At 35.9% G+C, this 16,753-nt stretch overlaps 1 protein-coding gene across 4 annotated transcripts in view; it reads right to left on the minus strand.

Annotated features, from left to right (window-relative positions):
- Window positions 1–2,573: 2,573 nt before the first annotated feature.
- Window positions 2,574–16,753, minus strand: part of TFDP1 (transcription factor Dp-1) — a 39,128-nt gene continuing 24,948 nt past the window's right edge. For 3 of the 4 annotated variants that reach the window (XM_031613759.2, XM_031613760.2, XM_090128470.1), the window contains 9 exons: window positions 15,976–16,082; window positions 11,547–11,668; window positions 10,585–10,750; window positions 10,249–10,395; window positions 8,946–9,014; window positions 7,478–7,629; window positions 6,476–6,642; window positions 5,812–5,893; window positions 2,574–3,127 (listed from right to left, as the gene is read on the minus strand). In XM_031613759.2, the coding sequence (XP_031469619.1) occupies window positions 2,980–3,127; window positions 5,812–5,893; window positions 6,476–6,642; window positions 7,478–7,629; window positions 8,946–9,014; window positions 10,249–10,395; window positions 10,585–10,750; window positions 11,547–11,668; window positions 15,976–16,082 (1,160 nt within the window). In that variant the 3' untranslated portion in view covers window positions 2,574–2,979. The remainder of the gene's footprint in view (window positions 3,128–5,811; window positions 5,894–6,475; window positions 6,643–7,477; window positions 7,630–8,945; window positions 9,015–10,248; window positions 10,396–10,584; window positions 10,751–11,546; window positions 11,669–15,975; window positions 16,083–16,753) is intronic. The other variant, XM_031613761.2, reaches the window with a different exon arrangement.

A 16,753-nucleotide genomic window follows, 5' to 3' on the forward strand; every position in this document is an offset into this window, starting at 1 on the left:
TGCACTATCATACCACATTCATTTGGTAAGACCTATTCTGTAGTTTGTCAATTTTATAGTTAATCTTCCAACCCTTTGATTAACTGAATCCTTCAACACTTTTTCTAACATGATGTTCACTGCTGATCTCAGGCCCTCTAGACCATATTCACAGAGGTTGTATTCACATCACTTTTGAAAAATGGAATTCTGGAATTCTTTCATTCTTCAGGCACTTACTCGCAATCTCAAGATTTATTAAAAATCAGCATCAGAAATATAGAGATTTACTCCACCTAGAATAAATAACTGAGGTTGCAGTTCTTTTTAAGAGTTAAGCCTTAGGTATTTGCTTACATGTTCTGCTTTGTTTTTTGTGAACTCTCTAACGTTCCCATAACAAAAGAACACAACCCTTGACAAAGATTCCATCTTTGCTATCTTTCAACATGCTACAAAGCAAAAATTGTACCTTCTGTTCTGTCAGGTCTGGTATGATTGCAATATTTACAGTGATGTATCACAATGCATCCACAGTGAATGTACAAAGAAAATCAAATCCTTGAGCCCAGATTTGGATTTCAGCCTGGTTGAAACATCCAAACACAAAACCAACAGGTGTTAGCAGAACACAGAAAAGCACTGGTGATTTTCAGCTAACCCCAATCTCTCTTCTTTATTCTCTACCACATCAGAGCATTCTGCTTTTATAACCACAAAGACGTTAATCAACAATCTCAATTTTCTCTGGTTCATGTTTTGCTTATTGGTCTTGGCATACTTTGTATGTCTCTCTGGAGACAGCAGCTCTCTTAATTTTTGCTGAGAGGCAGATGTGGCCAGATGAGCAGCACCATAACATCAGATGAAGGCTACTGTGGTAACGGCTGCAAGCAGAAAATGCCTGTGTGCATCCATTACCCTACATCTTGCTCTCAGCATCACCTGCATTTCTGCTTAGAAACCCCATCCTAAGGAAGGCAGCCTCCTCCCTGCTCAGCTAACCATCTTGTTTCTTCAGAGGAGCCTAACAACATCTGAGAGCTTCTGAATATCAGCTGAACTTCTATTCTTTTTCTGCTGAGTCCTCAGGATGCAGGCAAGCCAGATGATCTGTTTGTGAGACTGCTCAGGAGACTGATGCATGGTATTTTGTAACTTCCTTTCCTTAAGGAATTGTATGATAACTCGGGCTGGCAGGCACCTCAGATGACCCCTAATTCAATTCCTGCTTAATGCAGGGTCAGCTGTGAGGGTTCAAGCATGTGGAGGAGCCCTTACCACACAGCAGTTATCTTGCCTTTGCAGTAGGTAACAAACCCTGACTTCGGGCAGTGTCCTGCAGGGAGACTGAGCCATTTCAGTAACCAGTGCTTCCAGGTCAGGGCAGAGAGTGTGATGTATCAAAAAGGTTTGAGGTGGAAGCACACAGAAGGCATTAGGAAGACCTGTTCTGAGGATGTGGGAATGTATGACAGAAAACGAGGACTGGAGAACATGGGATGAAAAGTTCGGACAATAAATGTGGGATTTTGAACAGAAGAGCTGGACTAGAGTGCAAAGACTGGCCCGGCAAGCTGAAGAGCAACAGGACTGAAACAAGGAGACATGAAAGAAGAGAGAACACAGTGTATGATATTGCTCTTTGCGTTGTATGATATCAAGACTTACGAGGAGAAATGAAATTAAAACAAAAAAATCTGAACCCTCTGCAGTGCAGATGTGGTATTCTGAGAGAGTCAGTTCTAGGTCTTGTGTTGAGGAGGAGTGACATGTTCTAGAATAACCCTAAAATTAGAAAAACCACAGAGCTTGTTAAAAATGCCCATGCGCGTTTTATTAATAAAAACTAACAGTGCCAAGGTTAAACAAGTCAAACAATTATAGTCTCTTTATATTCCATAAAATATTACAGAAAAGTTTATTTGTGTTTCAATAAAAAGACTACTGTCTTAGAATAGGCAGCTGACAGTATTTGTGCAGTTAATTGTTTGTGAATAAATTTAAAAAGACTACCACCTGCCCTGAAATTCCTTTTATAAAAATGAACTATTAAAAATGATTGACAAATTTTGAGTTAAAAAACTTAAAACATTCTCTATATTTAATTTCAACTTTATAATAGATTACAGGAAGATGCTTATGAAACAAATACAAACATTTGTTTCAGTACATGTCTTTATATGATAGACTTATAAGTATGTAAACAACTATATAATAAAAAGTTTCCAAAGTCTGCCTGTAAGAAATCAGGCAAATTTTACCATAAGCAATAAATCATTCCAAACCTTCAAGACATTTTATATAGCTGCACCAGCTGGCAGTAAACATTTGCCAAAAAGTTTGTAATTCTTATGTCCCGACATACAGTGACAAGTATATAAACTTGATGGAATCATAATGTTAGATATAATTTAAGGGAAAATTAGTTCACAACAACATTTCTGCAATTTAACATGTAAAAAAGTAGGACGTATCTTTCCTGTTTGGTTCTTTGGACACTGCATGGTTAACAAAAAACACACTACTACATTAGCTCACTATCCCTCGAAAAGTGGTATAATCAAAATACACTCCAAATAAATTGCCATTCAGTGTATTCATTTTCCACAGAAGGACAGCATTTTATTTCTCAATGATGTGTCTACATTTTCTTTAGCAAACTTAGCAAGAACATTTGGGGGCAAAATCCATTTTCCTTCAAGTAAAAAAAAAACAAAAACAAAACCAAATAAAACAATAAACCAAAAACCCCTAAACCAAGAGTAAATAAAGGCTCTGCATTAACACACTGGTATCAAAAACACACATCCACACCACATTTAAAAATATCCTACATAAAACAATCCTCGCTTGCTTATCAGAGGTGCATTTCTAAACTCAGAACTGCTTACCAACATTTTCCTTGAGGGATGGGGCAAAGTTATTTGAGACTTCTCTCCCTAGAACAATTTATTCCTGAAGCTTGCTGAATTTTAACAAGTCTACAAGCAAAGGGCATCAGTCGTCGTCATCGTTTTCATTAAAATCATCGTCGTCGTCGTCGTCATCCCCCACGTAAGAAACTGGTGTTTCAACTCTGGAGCCACTGTACTGAGATCCATTGGAACTCGTAGCCAACATCCCATCTCCACCATTGGAAAAGTCACTAAAACAAGAAAAGTCCAGTTGACAGTGTTTAATGATACTTCCCAGATTACTGGTGCTTATTATCATGCGTCTTCTCCATCGCTTTAATACCACTGCTACACTGTAAATTAACAAATTTTGAAATGGTTCTTACTGTGTTTCTTCCACAGGGTTGATGATGAAATCCTTTCAGAAGTGCTTTCATAAATATGCTTTCTAGATTTCATTTGAAGTAGGTATACTTAATGCCCAACAGCTATCTAAGGCCCCAAATACTTTTTAGCACCTGACACGAGGCACCCCAAGTGAATCTGATGTCTTCCAAAAGCACTCATCTTGATTCAAAGAATTTGGAAAATGAAGAATTCATAGCTTCTCTTGGTTATTTTATGGTCAGCTACCATGGCTACATAGTATATTTTCAACTGGAAATTTCTTTTTCCTAGATGAATTATCTGTATCCAGAAGTATTCTATTTCAATAGTCAGAACATTCCTCATTACTTGCTATTTTTCTGAAGTTTGCTACTGTTAACTTTATCTAGTTCTACATTCTTACTTGTAAATTCCTGAAAAAACATTTTTCTAAAAATCATAGAAATAAAATCTCCAACTTGACAAATATTCATCTTTAAATTTGTTTTCAAAAATACATTTGCTTGTCCACTTTTAAACTTTTAATCCACTTTACATGCATTATCAATCACACACAATCTTGTTGCATGGAGCCAACTCTAAGGCTTGGAAGTCCATCATTCCATGAAGTGAAGCTACTTTCAATAACATTAGTTATATTTCTACTCTTTAATCTTTAATTAATTCTTTAATTGAAGAAAATGCTGTGCTTTGTTTTGGCTTTCCCTTTCGTTTAACCTAGAAATGGTGTTCAACTAGCTAACTGCACATTTCCAAGGTTTCAAAGTTAACTGTAGTAGACCAAGAAAATTCCTTGGATAGAGTCTGCATCTGAAGTTGTACAGGGAAGAAAGAATGGATGGGGTGGAGGGGGATGGGTAGGATGGGTGGAAAGGAAATGGAGCACACCCTAGAAGCTTGCAAAGAAAATATATCCAATATGACACTTTCGAGTCGTACATTCTATACATTTTTTCAAAAGGAAGATATCAAGATATACGTCTAGCTATAATTATTTAGAAAGAGGTTCTCCACAATTAACTGTAGAGACAATTTCAAAAATAAAGAAAAAAGGAGATTTTCCCTGTTTTCAAAGTTTGGAAACAAAAATCAATCTCCCACATAACTAAAAGAACTTAAGTTAGGATAAAAACAAGTGGATTTCGTAACTTAATCATCTTAGTGACAGAGACTGGGATGAAGGCACTGGAATCAACATCTTCAAGCTTAGGATAGCTTTCTCAGGAGAGCTGAGTGAATAAATATATAGCCTTTATTTGCATTGACAGCAATTTTTGGCATCAGATATGCTACTGCCAGTTGCTTACTGCCATGAACACGTAAGTATGTACAATAATTAAACAATAATTAATCCTACCCTTTTCCAACCTCCAAAGAAATGTTAAGTGCTAAGAGTTCTCGTGTTTCTCACTATGGCAATGAACTACAATCAGCCTCTTAACACTCTAAAGTTGTTCTGGTTTTCTTTGGAAAACAGAATGCTTTAAAAGACTAATGCAATCACACTTTCAAAGTAAGCTTTATCTTTAGGAAGGACTTCCTTCCAACTCTAAGGGAAGGCAGACTGGTGAGGAAAAGCCACCAGAAAAGCATCTTCAGGAAAAAGAAAGAAGAATAAAATGCTATTTCCTTGTCTAAAGATATCCCATCAGTACAGGAGTTTTTCTACTAACACAGATGACTTAAAAAATAGCCAAAAAACTAGGACTTCCTTAAGAATTTAAATAATATAGCTATTTCCCAAATAACTAACGAGGCACTGTTACGAAAAGAGCCTACGTAATGTGTAATTTGTCCTCACCTCATTTTACATTGCCCAGACTGGATTAGTTGCATGACAGTAAGACAAATGCAACTGACCTTTTATATAAAGCTAACTTCCCGTATACCATTGGGCAAACATATGTCAGATAATGAACACATACACAGGTAATTTGCTCAGCTAATTGACTCGCTTCATTCAAGTGTTTTTAACAGCATTAAACATTTCAATAACATTTGAGTCATTTAACAACTCAAAGTTCACACAAGAGAAATGTTTTGATCAATGCAATGACAAAAAAACTTGTCAGTAGTTACTACATAAGGAAGAAGTGCCTTGTATGGCAAGAGAATAAAATATCAGTTAAGTTCTGAAATAGCATAGATCTGTACAAAGCTGCATAAAAGACGTGACTTGTTCTACCAGTGTATGATGTGGTTTAAAGTTCAAAGACAAAAATCTGTTTTGTGCTAGATACCAATAACCAAGTGAGAACTGTGCCCTGATTAGGTCTTAGAATTATCTGTTTTCTTGTCACAAACTCAAATCTAAATAAAATTAACACCTGCCTACTCAATTTATTTTCCAATAATTTTTAAAAAGTTTCTTTGTTGACATTATTAAGAAACACCAATAGTCAAATTAAAGTGATATCCAGGGATAAACTCAAGCACACTCCACACAACACTTAATCAAACCATAAACAGTTTCAAAAAATATTTCAGTTGAAGCTAATTTTTCTTCATGCTCACAGATTTTAAACATTTATCAGTAATTCCATCTCACCTGGCTGAAAATCTTGTGCCATTTGATGCAGAACCTGACGAAGATGTGACATATACACTGCTGATTGATCCCTGAGCCATTTCTGTAAAAACAAACATACACATCTCAACACTTCAAAACACATTCATCTAATTCAGTAAAAACGCTTTATTCTTTTTGGAGTCCAGAGAATGAGTCCTGCAGCCAATACAACGAAACATATTGATGCCCTACACCCAACATTTCTTAACAATCTAGTGACTGCAACATTTCAAAATGAACATGATTTTGAAGTGAACAAGCCTGATGTCTTCACTATTCCCGTATACGGAAAATGAATAAATAAAATGAAGCCATGACCAAGTTCACACTTACTACCTTTTCCCTTTGCAGATGAATCAACTACAAGTAATGTCCTCAAAAAAACCTCACCAGATTACATACTGAAAAGATTGCATGGAGCAATGCAAAAAGTGGTGCTGTAAACAGCAACAGTCCATTCACTAAGAATGTTATTTATTCCTCAAAGTATATTAAAAAGCACAAACATCTGACAACTTATAAATCTACAGCACAAACCAGTGGAAATTAGCTGAGACTTTTTCATGAGTTCATAAAAAAAAAAAAAAAAGGAAAGGAAACCAAAAAAGAAAGAAAACAAATAGTTGTTCTTACACTAACTAACCTGTCACATATGGTTCCAAAGCTTTGGGAACCAAACTCCTTGCAATTTTTAGGTCCTCTGCTGAACAGCTTCCAGATTCTAGCCCACAGGCCATTCCCATTCGTTTTAGTACTTCTATATCATCATGAATTTCAAAAGTATTGTCAAAATTAAATAGATACTCAAACCTGTAGAGGAAAAATGTCTCAATTAGCTTGAATTACTTTAACTATCTTACCAGATACTTCTAGTTTCAGGAGTTGCAGAACTTCAGAAGCTTAACACAGGGTGAATGACATACCTTCTTAAATAATCAAAATTTTCAACACATATGTATTTGACAGCAAATAATTAAAAATTATACACACTAACCTTAAATTAAAATTTAAGCTAAAATTAAACATAAGCTCAATTAAAATTAAAATTCTGCACACTATATAATCTTTAACATGTTTAACAGATGTTGAAAGTTTTAGTTAAACACTTAGTTAAATATTTTGCACATTGATAACTATTTCTCCTATTTCTCTCTTTTTACTGGCAACAGTTGACTGCCTATCACGCAATAATTTTTGGTTTTTTAAGCTTTATAGGAAGCTAATAGTGCAAGCAGAAACCACTACTATATTCAGTCTTAGATGAAAAATCTAGATTTTTGAACTGAAAGCAAGGAACAGCAGTTCTAAAAACAAAATACAGTCAAGTCTGCTGGCTGTATTTCATGTTAGGGCCAAGCTGACACTCCTTGCTAATGCAGCATCGTATACAACTTAAGTAGAGCTGCCTTACTAGGCTTTTAAAATTTCCAGACAGATCATAAATCTTACATTACTAAATCTGAAGACTATTATTCTTTTTATTACAAAGCTCTATTCAACATTACTGAGTTTAACTGCCTACTGGCAATCTATAAAAGGCACGATTTATTTGTATTCCATTTTAACATATGTAGATTAACTCTTCAGTACAGATACAGAACTCATAGCTGTACCAAAAGCCAGTAAGAAAGCTTTGTTAACTCACTTGTCATTTGAAATACTGCAATCAATCACTGTTTTCTTGCTGGTGTTCACAATGATGAATGGCAAATGGATGACAGAATTGGAAGGTGGCGGTCGATTTGCCTGCTGTTCTGCCTGACGATTTCGCTGAACGAGGTTCTTGAAGGCAATTTGCTACAAAAAGCAATAGTGATATGGAACTCTGAATTAAAACTTCAAGACTCAGTTAACCTAAAAATCTCTCAGTGAGTACCAGCAGCACGTGAACAGAGAAGTGAACAAAAAAGGTTCACCACGTTCCTGAACTTCAAGATGAAAAAAAAAAAAAAAAAAAAAAAAATCATAGTATTAAAAACATGATAAAGATTAACCGAGGGGAAAAAAAGCATTTTCTAATAACTTCATCACTACAGATCCTTGAACTCTCTGACAGAGAGAAAAGACAACGACTGTAAAAAGCAAGTTTCAAACAGACTTCATACTTCCACTTTGTTTAGTATTCCCTACTAGCGATCACATTCCACAACCATATTTGAATTAATAAGACTATATTTTTGCTGAAATTACATGCTTGAAAGAGTTAAAGTTTGGCATGTGAATGTCTGATATTATGTTTCTGAAACATTCAACTAAGATTGTAATTTCACTCTCGAATTTCCTCAAAATGGAATTTCCATATGAATGGAATGTTTGTATTTTAGTTGTTATGTCTGCTAGTCTTTAAGATCATTCTAGTTAACTACAAAAACTCAAGTTACATTAACATCTTACACTACGCTACCAAACTAGAAATACTGTGTTTCTGGTTGGTCATGGAATAAAATGAAATGAGCAGGAAGTAAAAAAAAAAAAGAAAATACAAAGCCAACAGAGGCTGATAAATATTGGATAGTTGTGCAAATTGCAGATCCACAACCGCCTTTTCTTTCTGCATGTCTTCCCTGAGATTCTCATTCTTACTGCATACACAGCACAACTACTAAGAGATACACTATAGTGAACCAACAGTACAGTGACTTAGGGGATTACTGCTTCCTACAAAATACTGGTGGAATCTGGGAAGGAGTTCAAGTTGCCATTTAGCAACCGTTCAAATTCAATTAAGCCATCTACACAGCAGGGTAGCAGCGTTCAAGAAAGTCAAGACAAAAGTCATTATGAGAGATAATCTGTTACAGTCAAGCTATTTTATCTGAGGACTACTGCAGAAAAACATTCATTGGACAGTTCCAAGGAGTACAATATCAATTATTGGTCCTGTCAGCATAAATTCTGTTTAAACATAAAACTACAGAAAAAAAACCATCATGGCTCATAGAAGGTCGCTGCCTTTGCCAGGAACAACAGTCAACACCATGGTCCCAGTGCTACCTTTATCCTAAAATTCATCTCTAGCCTTCTTAGATGTCTCCCAATCCCCACTGGCACAAAACAACAGGAATACAGATGTAAGTTACCTTGCCCTATAGACAAGAGTACCTTGACTGTACCTGTAGAATGAGTTCTTGTAGTTGTGATTGTTTTTGCTTTATTCTTTCAAGTCTTCTCTGTTTCTCCACCTTAAGACAGTGAACGAACGGATTAGTTTGTAGGTTTTAAACAGTGTTTTGTATCAATATTTTCTCCCCTTAAATTGTTTAAATACCAGAGAAATAAAGGCAACAAGTGTGTCAGTCACTAACATTCTGCAGAAGATGCAAGGATCTACAAAGTCTCACATCAGTACTACTGATGGAAACTGTAACAAAGAGAAGAGTTAAGACATCCAGGAATGAAGTAGAATCTATAAGGAAGAGCATAAAAACATCTTTGTAAGTGGAAGCTGTGCCTCAAAGAGTTACCCATATTCTGGAAGGGAGGCAAAAAGCATGTGGACCAGAATGATCTATTTGGTATATCCTGCTGATATTGAAGCTATTGGAGAAGAGAAAGATGCTTAAAGAAATGAAGCTGCTTACATTCCCACAGTATTAAGCACTAATTAGATCTGCTGCATTTTCTTCATCTAAATAGCAATAACACTGCTAACTGAAAGAAGGTTAACAATAGCAAAAAAAAAAAAAAAAAAAAAAAAACATTTCATAGAATCATCACCCTCTGTAGACAGATTCAAAAATGTTTTTCTCACTTGTCTGCTTCTACACAGCTTTTAAGTTCTACTGAAGAACTTACTAGGAATAAACACAAACACCTCATTCTCTTCTGGTAAAGTACATTGATAAGTACATTGATTTAATTAAATATCTTACATTCACTATCATGCAAATGTGGGACCCTCATGATGCTTATAAACACAATAGAAAAATTCAGCCAAAACTCAGGAATGGCACTCAGTATAAAACATTTAACTTCCAAGGCTTGTAGTAAGAAAATGTTGATGTATTTGCGTAAGAATCAGAAACAAAAGTGACCTACAGCAATAAAGAATAATCATGCACTATTTGCATCTACTGATTGACATTTAACATCTATCGCTGCAGATGCATTATTTGTCTGGCATCTGAAGAAAACAGTATTCCTGACTCTTGATTACCACTAGTGTAATGTTGGAAATACACATTAATCATTCACTTTGATTTACTTCTAATTAGAACCACTTGAATTACTTAAAAAAAAAATATTCAAGCAATCTGGAAGCTTAGATGCATATTCTGTAAATACAAATTAAAAAGAAAGTCAGAAGGGACCAAATTATTCTACTTTTTATCTCAGAATATCATATGCACATGTAGAATAAAAATGAATTCAAGTCTTTAATCAAACAAATCCATTGTGAATTTCCTATGCATTTACCTCTAAATTCTGACATTCCTGAGCCGAGTTTGTAGGTAGACCAATCCATTTGATTTCCTTCTTCTCCTTAGAGATAATGTTCATGGCCATGAGGACATTTAAGGCATCATAGACACGTCGTCTAATATTCTTCTGGTCGTAAGCCTGCTGTAGACAAAGTGCATTAATCAAAAACATACCTGACACATGACAAAAACATTTGAAAATAAATAAAATAAATACATTACAGCAAATGAGTAAACTTGGCTATTATCTGAGCTGTTTGATTTAGCAATGGGAAAAGAAATCTAAGTCTCTCCATTCAGTTCACATGTAACTAGCCTCCCATATACTCACTGATTCATTTGGTGAAATGTGATCATCAGGGGTAGTGAATTCTGCAACCAACTCGTCTGCCACCTCATTGTATGAGGTGGTTCCTTTTCTTTGTACCTTCTCACAAACCTTCATAGAGAAATGACGTAAACCCGTGCCGCTCTTCTCTCCTTTTCTGTTCCGCTTCCTAAACACATGTATAATACATTTTTTAAGATTTGAACTCTGGAATATTTAACATCTCTTTTTCAAACACAGACACAAAAAGCCAAAGTCTTCCCTTTTATTCTACTCCTCTCCCTTTCCCAATGTTTTGTTTTTTTTTTTTTTTTTGTATGATTCCACCCTCTGCCCCTTAAAATTTACAGTAACTGATGATTCTATTATCTTACTGCCCAGACACACCAGAAGAACACAGTCATAGACTCACAGAATGGCCTGGGTTGAAAAGGACCACAATGACCATCTAGTTTCAATCCCCTGTATGTGCAGGGTCGCCAACCACCAGGCCAGGCTGTCCAGAGCCTTATTCAGCCTGGCTCTGAATGCATCTAATTATTTTTTTTCCAATAAGGGCTGTATTCTTAACTCAAATGATAATTCAGGATACACTCATTCAATCTGAAGTATACTGTATATTTTTGGACATCCTCCAGCAGAACAGAAATGCGAAACTAAAAACTGAGTCAACTCAGATGAATTCCTATGTCCTTTTAGGAGCTGAATTCTTGAAATATAAGTAATGTGAGAACACCTGTCAGTGCTCATAGAAACATCCCAGTTGCTTTTATGACATCATTCTTGTCTGACTGTATCTGATTTTAGTACCCTACACGTTAACACTGAGGTGCTCCTGATTTGAAGGTAAACAGACTGTGTTTCCCACAGCGCTAGCATGAAGAGCATATACACTATCACAACAAACATTCAGAGAAAAAGTTCCAAGTAACTTATTGATCCTTTGTAACTTTTATTTTGCTCACCCAGCAGACCACGGCGAAGAATCTGCAGTCTGGTTTTGTGATACAAAATGTGTGTTAGGTGTATGTGGACTTCCTACCAGGATAGTATTTGGCACTGAAGGTCTCTGAGGTGTACCGATAACCTACAACAAAGATAAAAATCATTTGGAAAATAACCATAACTATCCCAAGATATTCAGATACTGCATTATTCATGATGCACTATTCAAGACTAAAAATTGCTTTCTTTCTACATACTTGTAACAGATGCTTTCAACTTAGACACACCAGCACAAATGCCTTCAGACCACACATCACATGGTTAAAACACTCCTTAAGCAATAATCATTTATATTTTATCCTTCCAAAATGAGCTCTTCATGCTTACTGGGTTTCTTACAATTGCAAACAGAACAAAAAACCCTGCCAGACTACATCTAAAGATGCTGCTGTAAATTACTGTTAAAATATAAATGTACAGAACAAGAAGATTTGAAAATCAGTAAAAGCAGAGAGAAAACAGTGCAGTTGCAAGGAATTCTCTCCTACAGGCAGCCTCTCTCACTGCAGAGCTAAAAACAAGAGTACGTTAGAAGTGAAGATAAAGAAAGGTGTATCTTTCTCACTCACTGAGAAACTATGGCCATATTATAGCTATAGTTAGGCCATTTCTGAAAGAACATTTTTAAGAAGAGCTGGAATAAGCATCTTCCAGGCATGTTCTAAATGCCTGATCCCACTTATTCGTTTTTTTGCTCTTAGATAACTGGAATTCCTACAGCTACCCAGCTGTGATTCTGTCAACAACCCTTTCACTATGAACAAATCTGGTTCACCAACATCTCAGAATGCCATGAAGACTGCCAGTGTGCCATTCACATAACATAGACAATAGAGAGAACAGAGGAAAGCTAGTAGCCAATCTCTGTTTCTTCGGATGCAGTGACAGAGGACTGGAAGAGACTACTTAACAGCTTGCTTGCAGAAGTTAAGGGTCCCCCTCTATACCCTGGCTTCCCAATTCCACAAACAGTCCCACCACCACCCTGATGCCACATCTAGAATTCCTAAGATTGTGCAGTAAGATGAGACGCCAAGCCAGCACAGAGGAAAGAATGGAATTACAAAGCTCAGAGAAAAACAAATCAGTTGGCAACAGCAAATGCTGGAAATCTACTGTGCTCAGTACTACTGTTAAACATTCAGCAGTACAAAGTAAGTGGATAATCCCACAGGCTAAGTTGGAAAACTGAAGTCTGTTTGGCAAATTCAAAACCTGCTCAGCATTCCATCTCACAGAAGTTTACAAACTAGCCAGAATAATACGCTTTTATGCTACACGTTTTGAAAGCCCACGCTTTCATACAGGGTATGGCTCAGATCTAAGTTTATGTATTATGCAAATAATATATGTGAGGGATAGAGAAACTTAGAAATATTCTAAGTATCCTTAAGAAGTCTAACATTCCTCTCAAATATTGAGAAGTCTTCACATAAAGAACAATCATATGTTAAGACTATTCCGTTTCTCTGTAGAACACAGAGGAGTAGATAAATCCTACAAGCAAAAATGAAATTCTTCAATGTGGGGTTACTTGCTTTTCTTTTTAAATAACTGTTTGAAATCTAATTACTCTCACAATGACCACCAGGAAAGAAAGATCAGCAATTTTCTTTTTTTTTTTTTTGCTGAAAGTTGCATCTCTACCAGTTTTTAAACACCACTTCCACAGAAGCTTAGAATCTGTACTTTTGGTTCCAAGGTCCTCTCTCATTACACTGTTTCCAAACATCCAAGATTTTCTTTTCAGTATTTCAAGGACATGAAATGCAGAAATACGCTAGAATTCCAGAAATAACTTGTAAGCCTCTACTGGTAACCAAGTGAAGAATCTTGAACAAAGAGGATGTCGATATCAAGTGTCTTATTCAAGCTAAACAAGTATGGACTGACAATTAAGGAAGATAAGGAAGACCCCACAGCCTAGAGTTTCAGATTTGTCTAAGAATTATTTGGTATTCTTATTGTCTCCTTAAAAGAAATGCTGATAACCCTAAGTCACCCACAAGGTCACAGATGATCATAACTTTGCATTAAAATAACACTAAGAGTTCAGTAGAATGAAGTCACTGGGACACTGGGAACATCCTGAAATGAAAGCTTACAAATGGAATCACAGAGGATAATAGAACAAATAGAGTTGGAATTTTAGGGAAAACAGAGAGGGAAGAGGCAAAGAATGAAGTCAAAGTAGAAATCCACTGTATCTCTACATTTTTAAAATGTTTTTAGATTTATGAAGAACAAGATTAAAATTCAGTTCCTTAAGAATAAAGAAGATAAAAAAAAATGGAAAAGAACAGCATGACAGCATTCACAATCCACTTCATCGTACTACAGCTCTGTCACCATTAAATTTTTTCTCCTGAGAATAAATAATACCAACTGAACAAGAATACAAGCTCAGAAAATTAAATATTTAAGTATTAAAAACGTGATTTTACCAGTCAGAGGTTACAAAGTTGAGCAGGGTCACAAGCAAACTCTATTCTGTTTCCCAAGAACATTTTGCTTATTGGCAAAAAAAATATATTATCTCCTCAGTTTTCAGGTTTCTAGCTTTTTCTTGCTATCATTCTGAATTATAAGGCCAGCATAATTTTATCCAAAAATTTTCTCTCAATATACACTCAAGATTGAACAAGAACTCCATCTCTTCTCTGCTAAGCATCTCATTTTGTACTGATAAGAGTCAATACAAATATGCTGATATGGGCCACCTTTTTTCTTACTTAAAATGCTTAGAATAACACTTAAAATGCTGACAAATTCTTCATTGCAAGCATGAATTTCACACAATGATCATACTAAGAAAGACACCATTAAGAAAAGCAATTTCATGTTGTCCTGCAAGACTGAAAGTACACGAGCATTTGTCAATTTAAACGCGATGAAGACAACAATTTACAGATGTATAATTTGTGTACATACACACACACAGGGCTGTTTATTTACTCAACCTTCAAAATTTAAAAAGGCATCAGATAGCCTGTCATTTCATTATCAAACCCTGGTTTTGATAACTTAAGGAAAAGTCTTCCGTGTTACCAAAAAGAATGTTCCATTTTCAACATCAAACTGACGTACGTATGTATGTATGTATGATGTATGTATACAGCCTCACAGTAATGCCCAGAAGACAAACTACGTGCCACTGTGATATACAGAAAAAAAACATTCTCTTCCCACTGCTAGTTACTGCATTTAAATTAAAAGAACACCTAACAACTCTGTACTTGGATATTTATTGATAAAATATCTCTTACTGAAGAGGTAAATTCAGCTAAACTCATTTTAATAAACTCTACCTTTCAAGCAATTGCTGGAGGTAGTGAATTCACCACTGCTACTGGAAATGCATACAATGAATAAATCTGCAGTTTCACTGACACTTTGTTAATCAACAACCTTTAGTCTATCTCATATGGGACTCTTCAAACCATGTGAACCTCAAGACTTGAATGTAGATATTGCAGTTCAATTCAGAACACAGGAGAGTGTAGAGGTTTGTGGGTTTCTCATTGCTTTGCCTTTTCTTGTTGGCTTGTTGGTTTTGCTCTTCTCCTTCGCTGTGCTCTTCAAACTGACAGTTACACCAGAGCAGCTCTCTGAACATGGTAACAATTTCAAAGTACAGCTAATAAGCAGTTATAAAGATAATGAAGAGGGACTAGACTTTCCACAACAGCTGTACAGTTGAAGTGGTACAGTTTATAGATTTAGGCAGTCTTGCTCCTTAGAGTTTAAGAGTTGGGAAAGGGGGATCGTAAACTGTTTTTGTATCAAGAAACTCAAATGTAAGACAAATTAACTTTCAGATCTTTATACAATTCAGCTGCTTTCCCTAAGTCCATGAGTTGAGACCTACTCTCTTCAGATCACCACATTTTAATTCTGATCACTACAGAAGTGGCTTCTTATAACCTGTGTATTATCAACTTCGCTATTAGATTCCTTGAATCCTAATTTCACACACCTCACACAAAACAACAGTAAAAGTTAAAGCAAAAAGATACCTCAATTTAGAATAAAAAAAACCCCACAGTACTGCTTTCAATTTTGTTCCACTTGACTTCAATCTCAGTAAAAACGTGCTAGAAGAATTCATTTACATGTCTCTATGACAGATTTCAAACAAACATGTGAAAAAGCCACTGATTAGAAGTGGCAACACCAACAAAAAAGAAGGCAATCTGAATATTCAGGTAACTGCCTGTTGATTTGACTGTCATTTTCTCATTTCCTTCTGCAAAAGCACATTTGTTCTTATTTAGGGAGTCTATTAAAACTAGAAACATTTAGACAATCTGCACATGACAAGTGATACTGAATATCAGCAATTAAGATTTACAGCACGTAAGTTAAAAAAAAAACAACACATCTCCTTACCACTTGTTGTGCAATGTTGACATTAGACCGTCCAAATGTTTTTGGCAGGAGCTGTTTTCCGAGTGTATTTACTGTAGAGGGATGAACAGCCAATAGAGAAACAACTCCTAAAAACAAATAGAAGTAGAAATCTCCATGTCAGCCACATTGTATTATTTTCGCAATTCCAGTTTCATAAGTATTATCAAAGCCTACTAACAGAAACTAGTTCTGAGCTCCACAGAGAGCCAACATGAATGCAGCATTCACGCTCTTGAAGCAGAAAGAAATTAAGATTCCTAATATATTTTTCTCACCTTCCTTCTGAGTAATCATCTCAGTGATCCAGTATGAGCATGATTTAATTCCTTATGGTCCACTTATTCTGCCAAAGCACAGTAGTAGAGCTATAACAGGTTTATGATAGAAGGCATATTCCCCTCCTCTTCAACCCCCTTTTCCTTAGTGGCCACCAAAGTCTTTTCCCTAACCACTTAAAAACCATGCCCAATTCCCCAGCATCTGACATACCCTTCTGAGGCATGCTGGGGCAATGCTCTCTACAAGAGATTACATTTGGTTAGCATGGACTTTCCAACAGAGTATTTCCAACCTTCCTCTTTCTCCTAGGTGACCCCTTCCAGCTGGAGAGGATTAAAGAACAGAAGTCTACAAGAAGCCAGGATTTTAGCAAAACACATGTGAACAATGCAGACCAAGCCTGAAGGGAAAACTGTTATTCTCCTGTTCATAAGCTATCCACAGTCACCACTGATGGTTAAGTTTTAACTATATAAGA

Source organism: Phasianus colchicus, chromosome 1 (genome assembly GCF_987193195.1).
Source record: "Phasianus colchicus chromosome 1, bPhaCol1.hap1.1, whole genome shotgun sequence".
NCBI classification, from domain to species: domain Eukaryota; kingdom Metazoa; phylum Chordata; class Aves; order Galliformes; family Phasianidae; genus Phasianus; species Phasianus colchicus.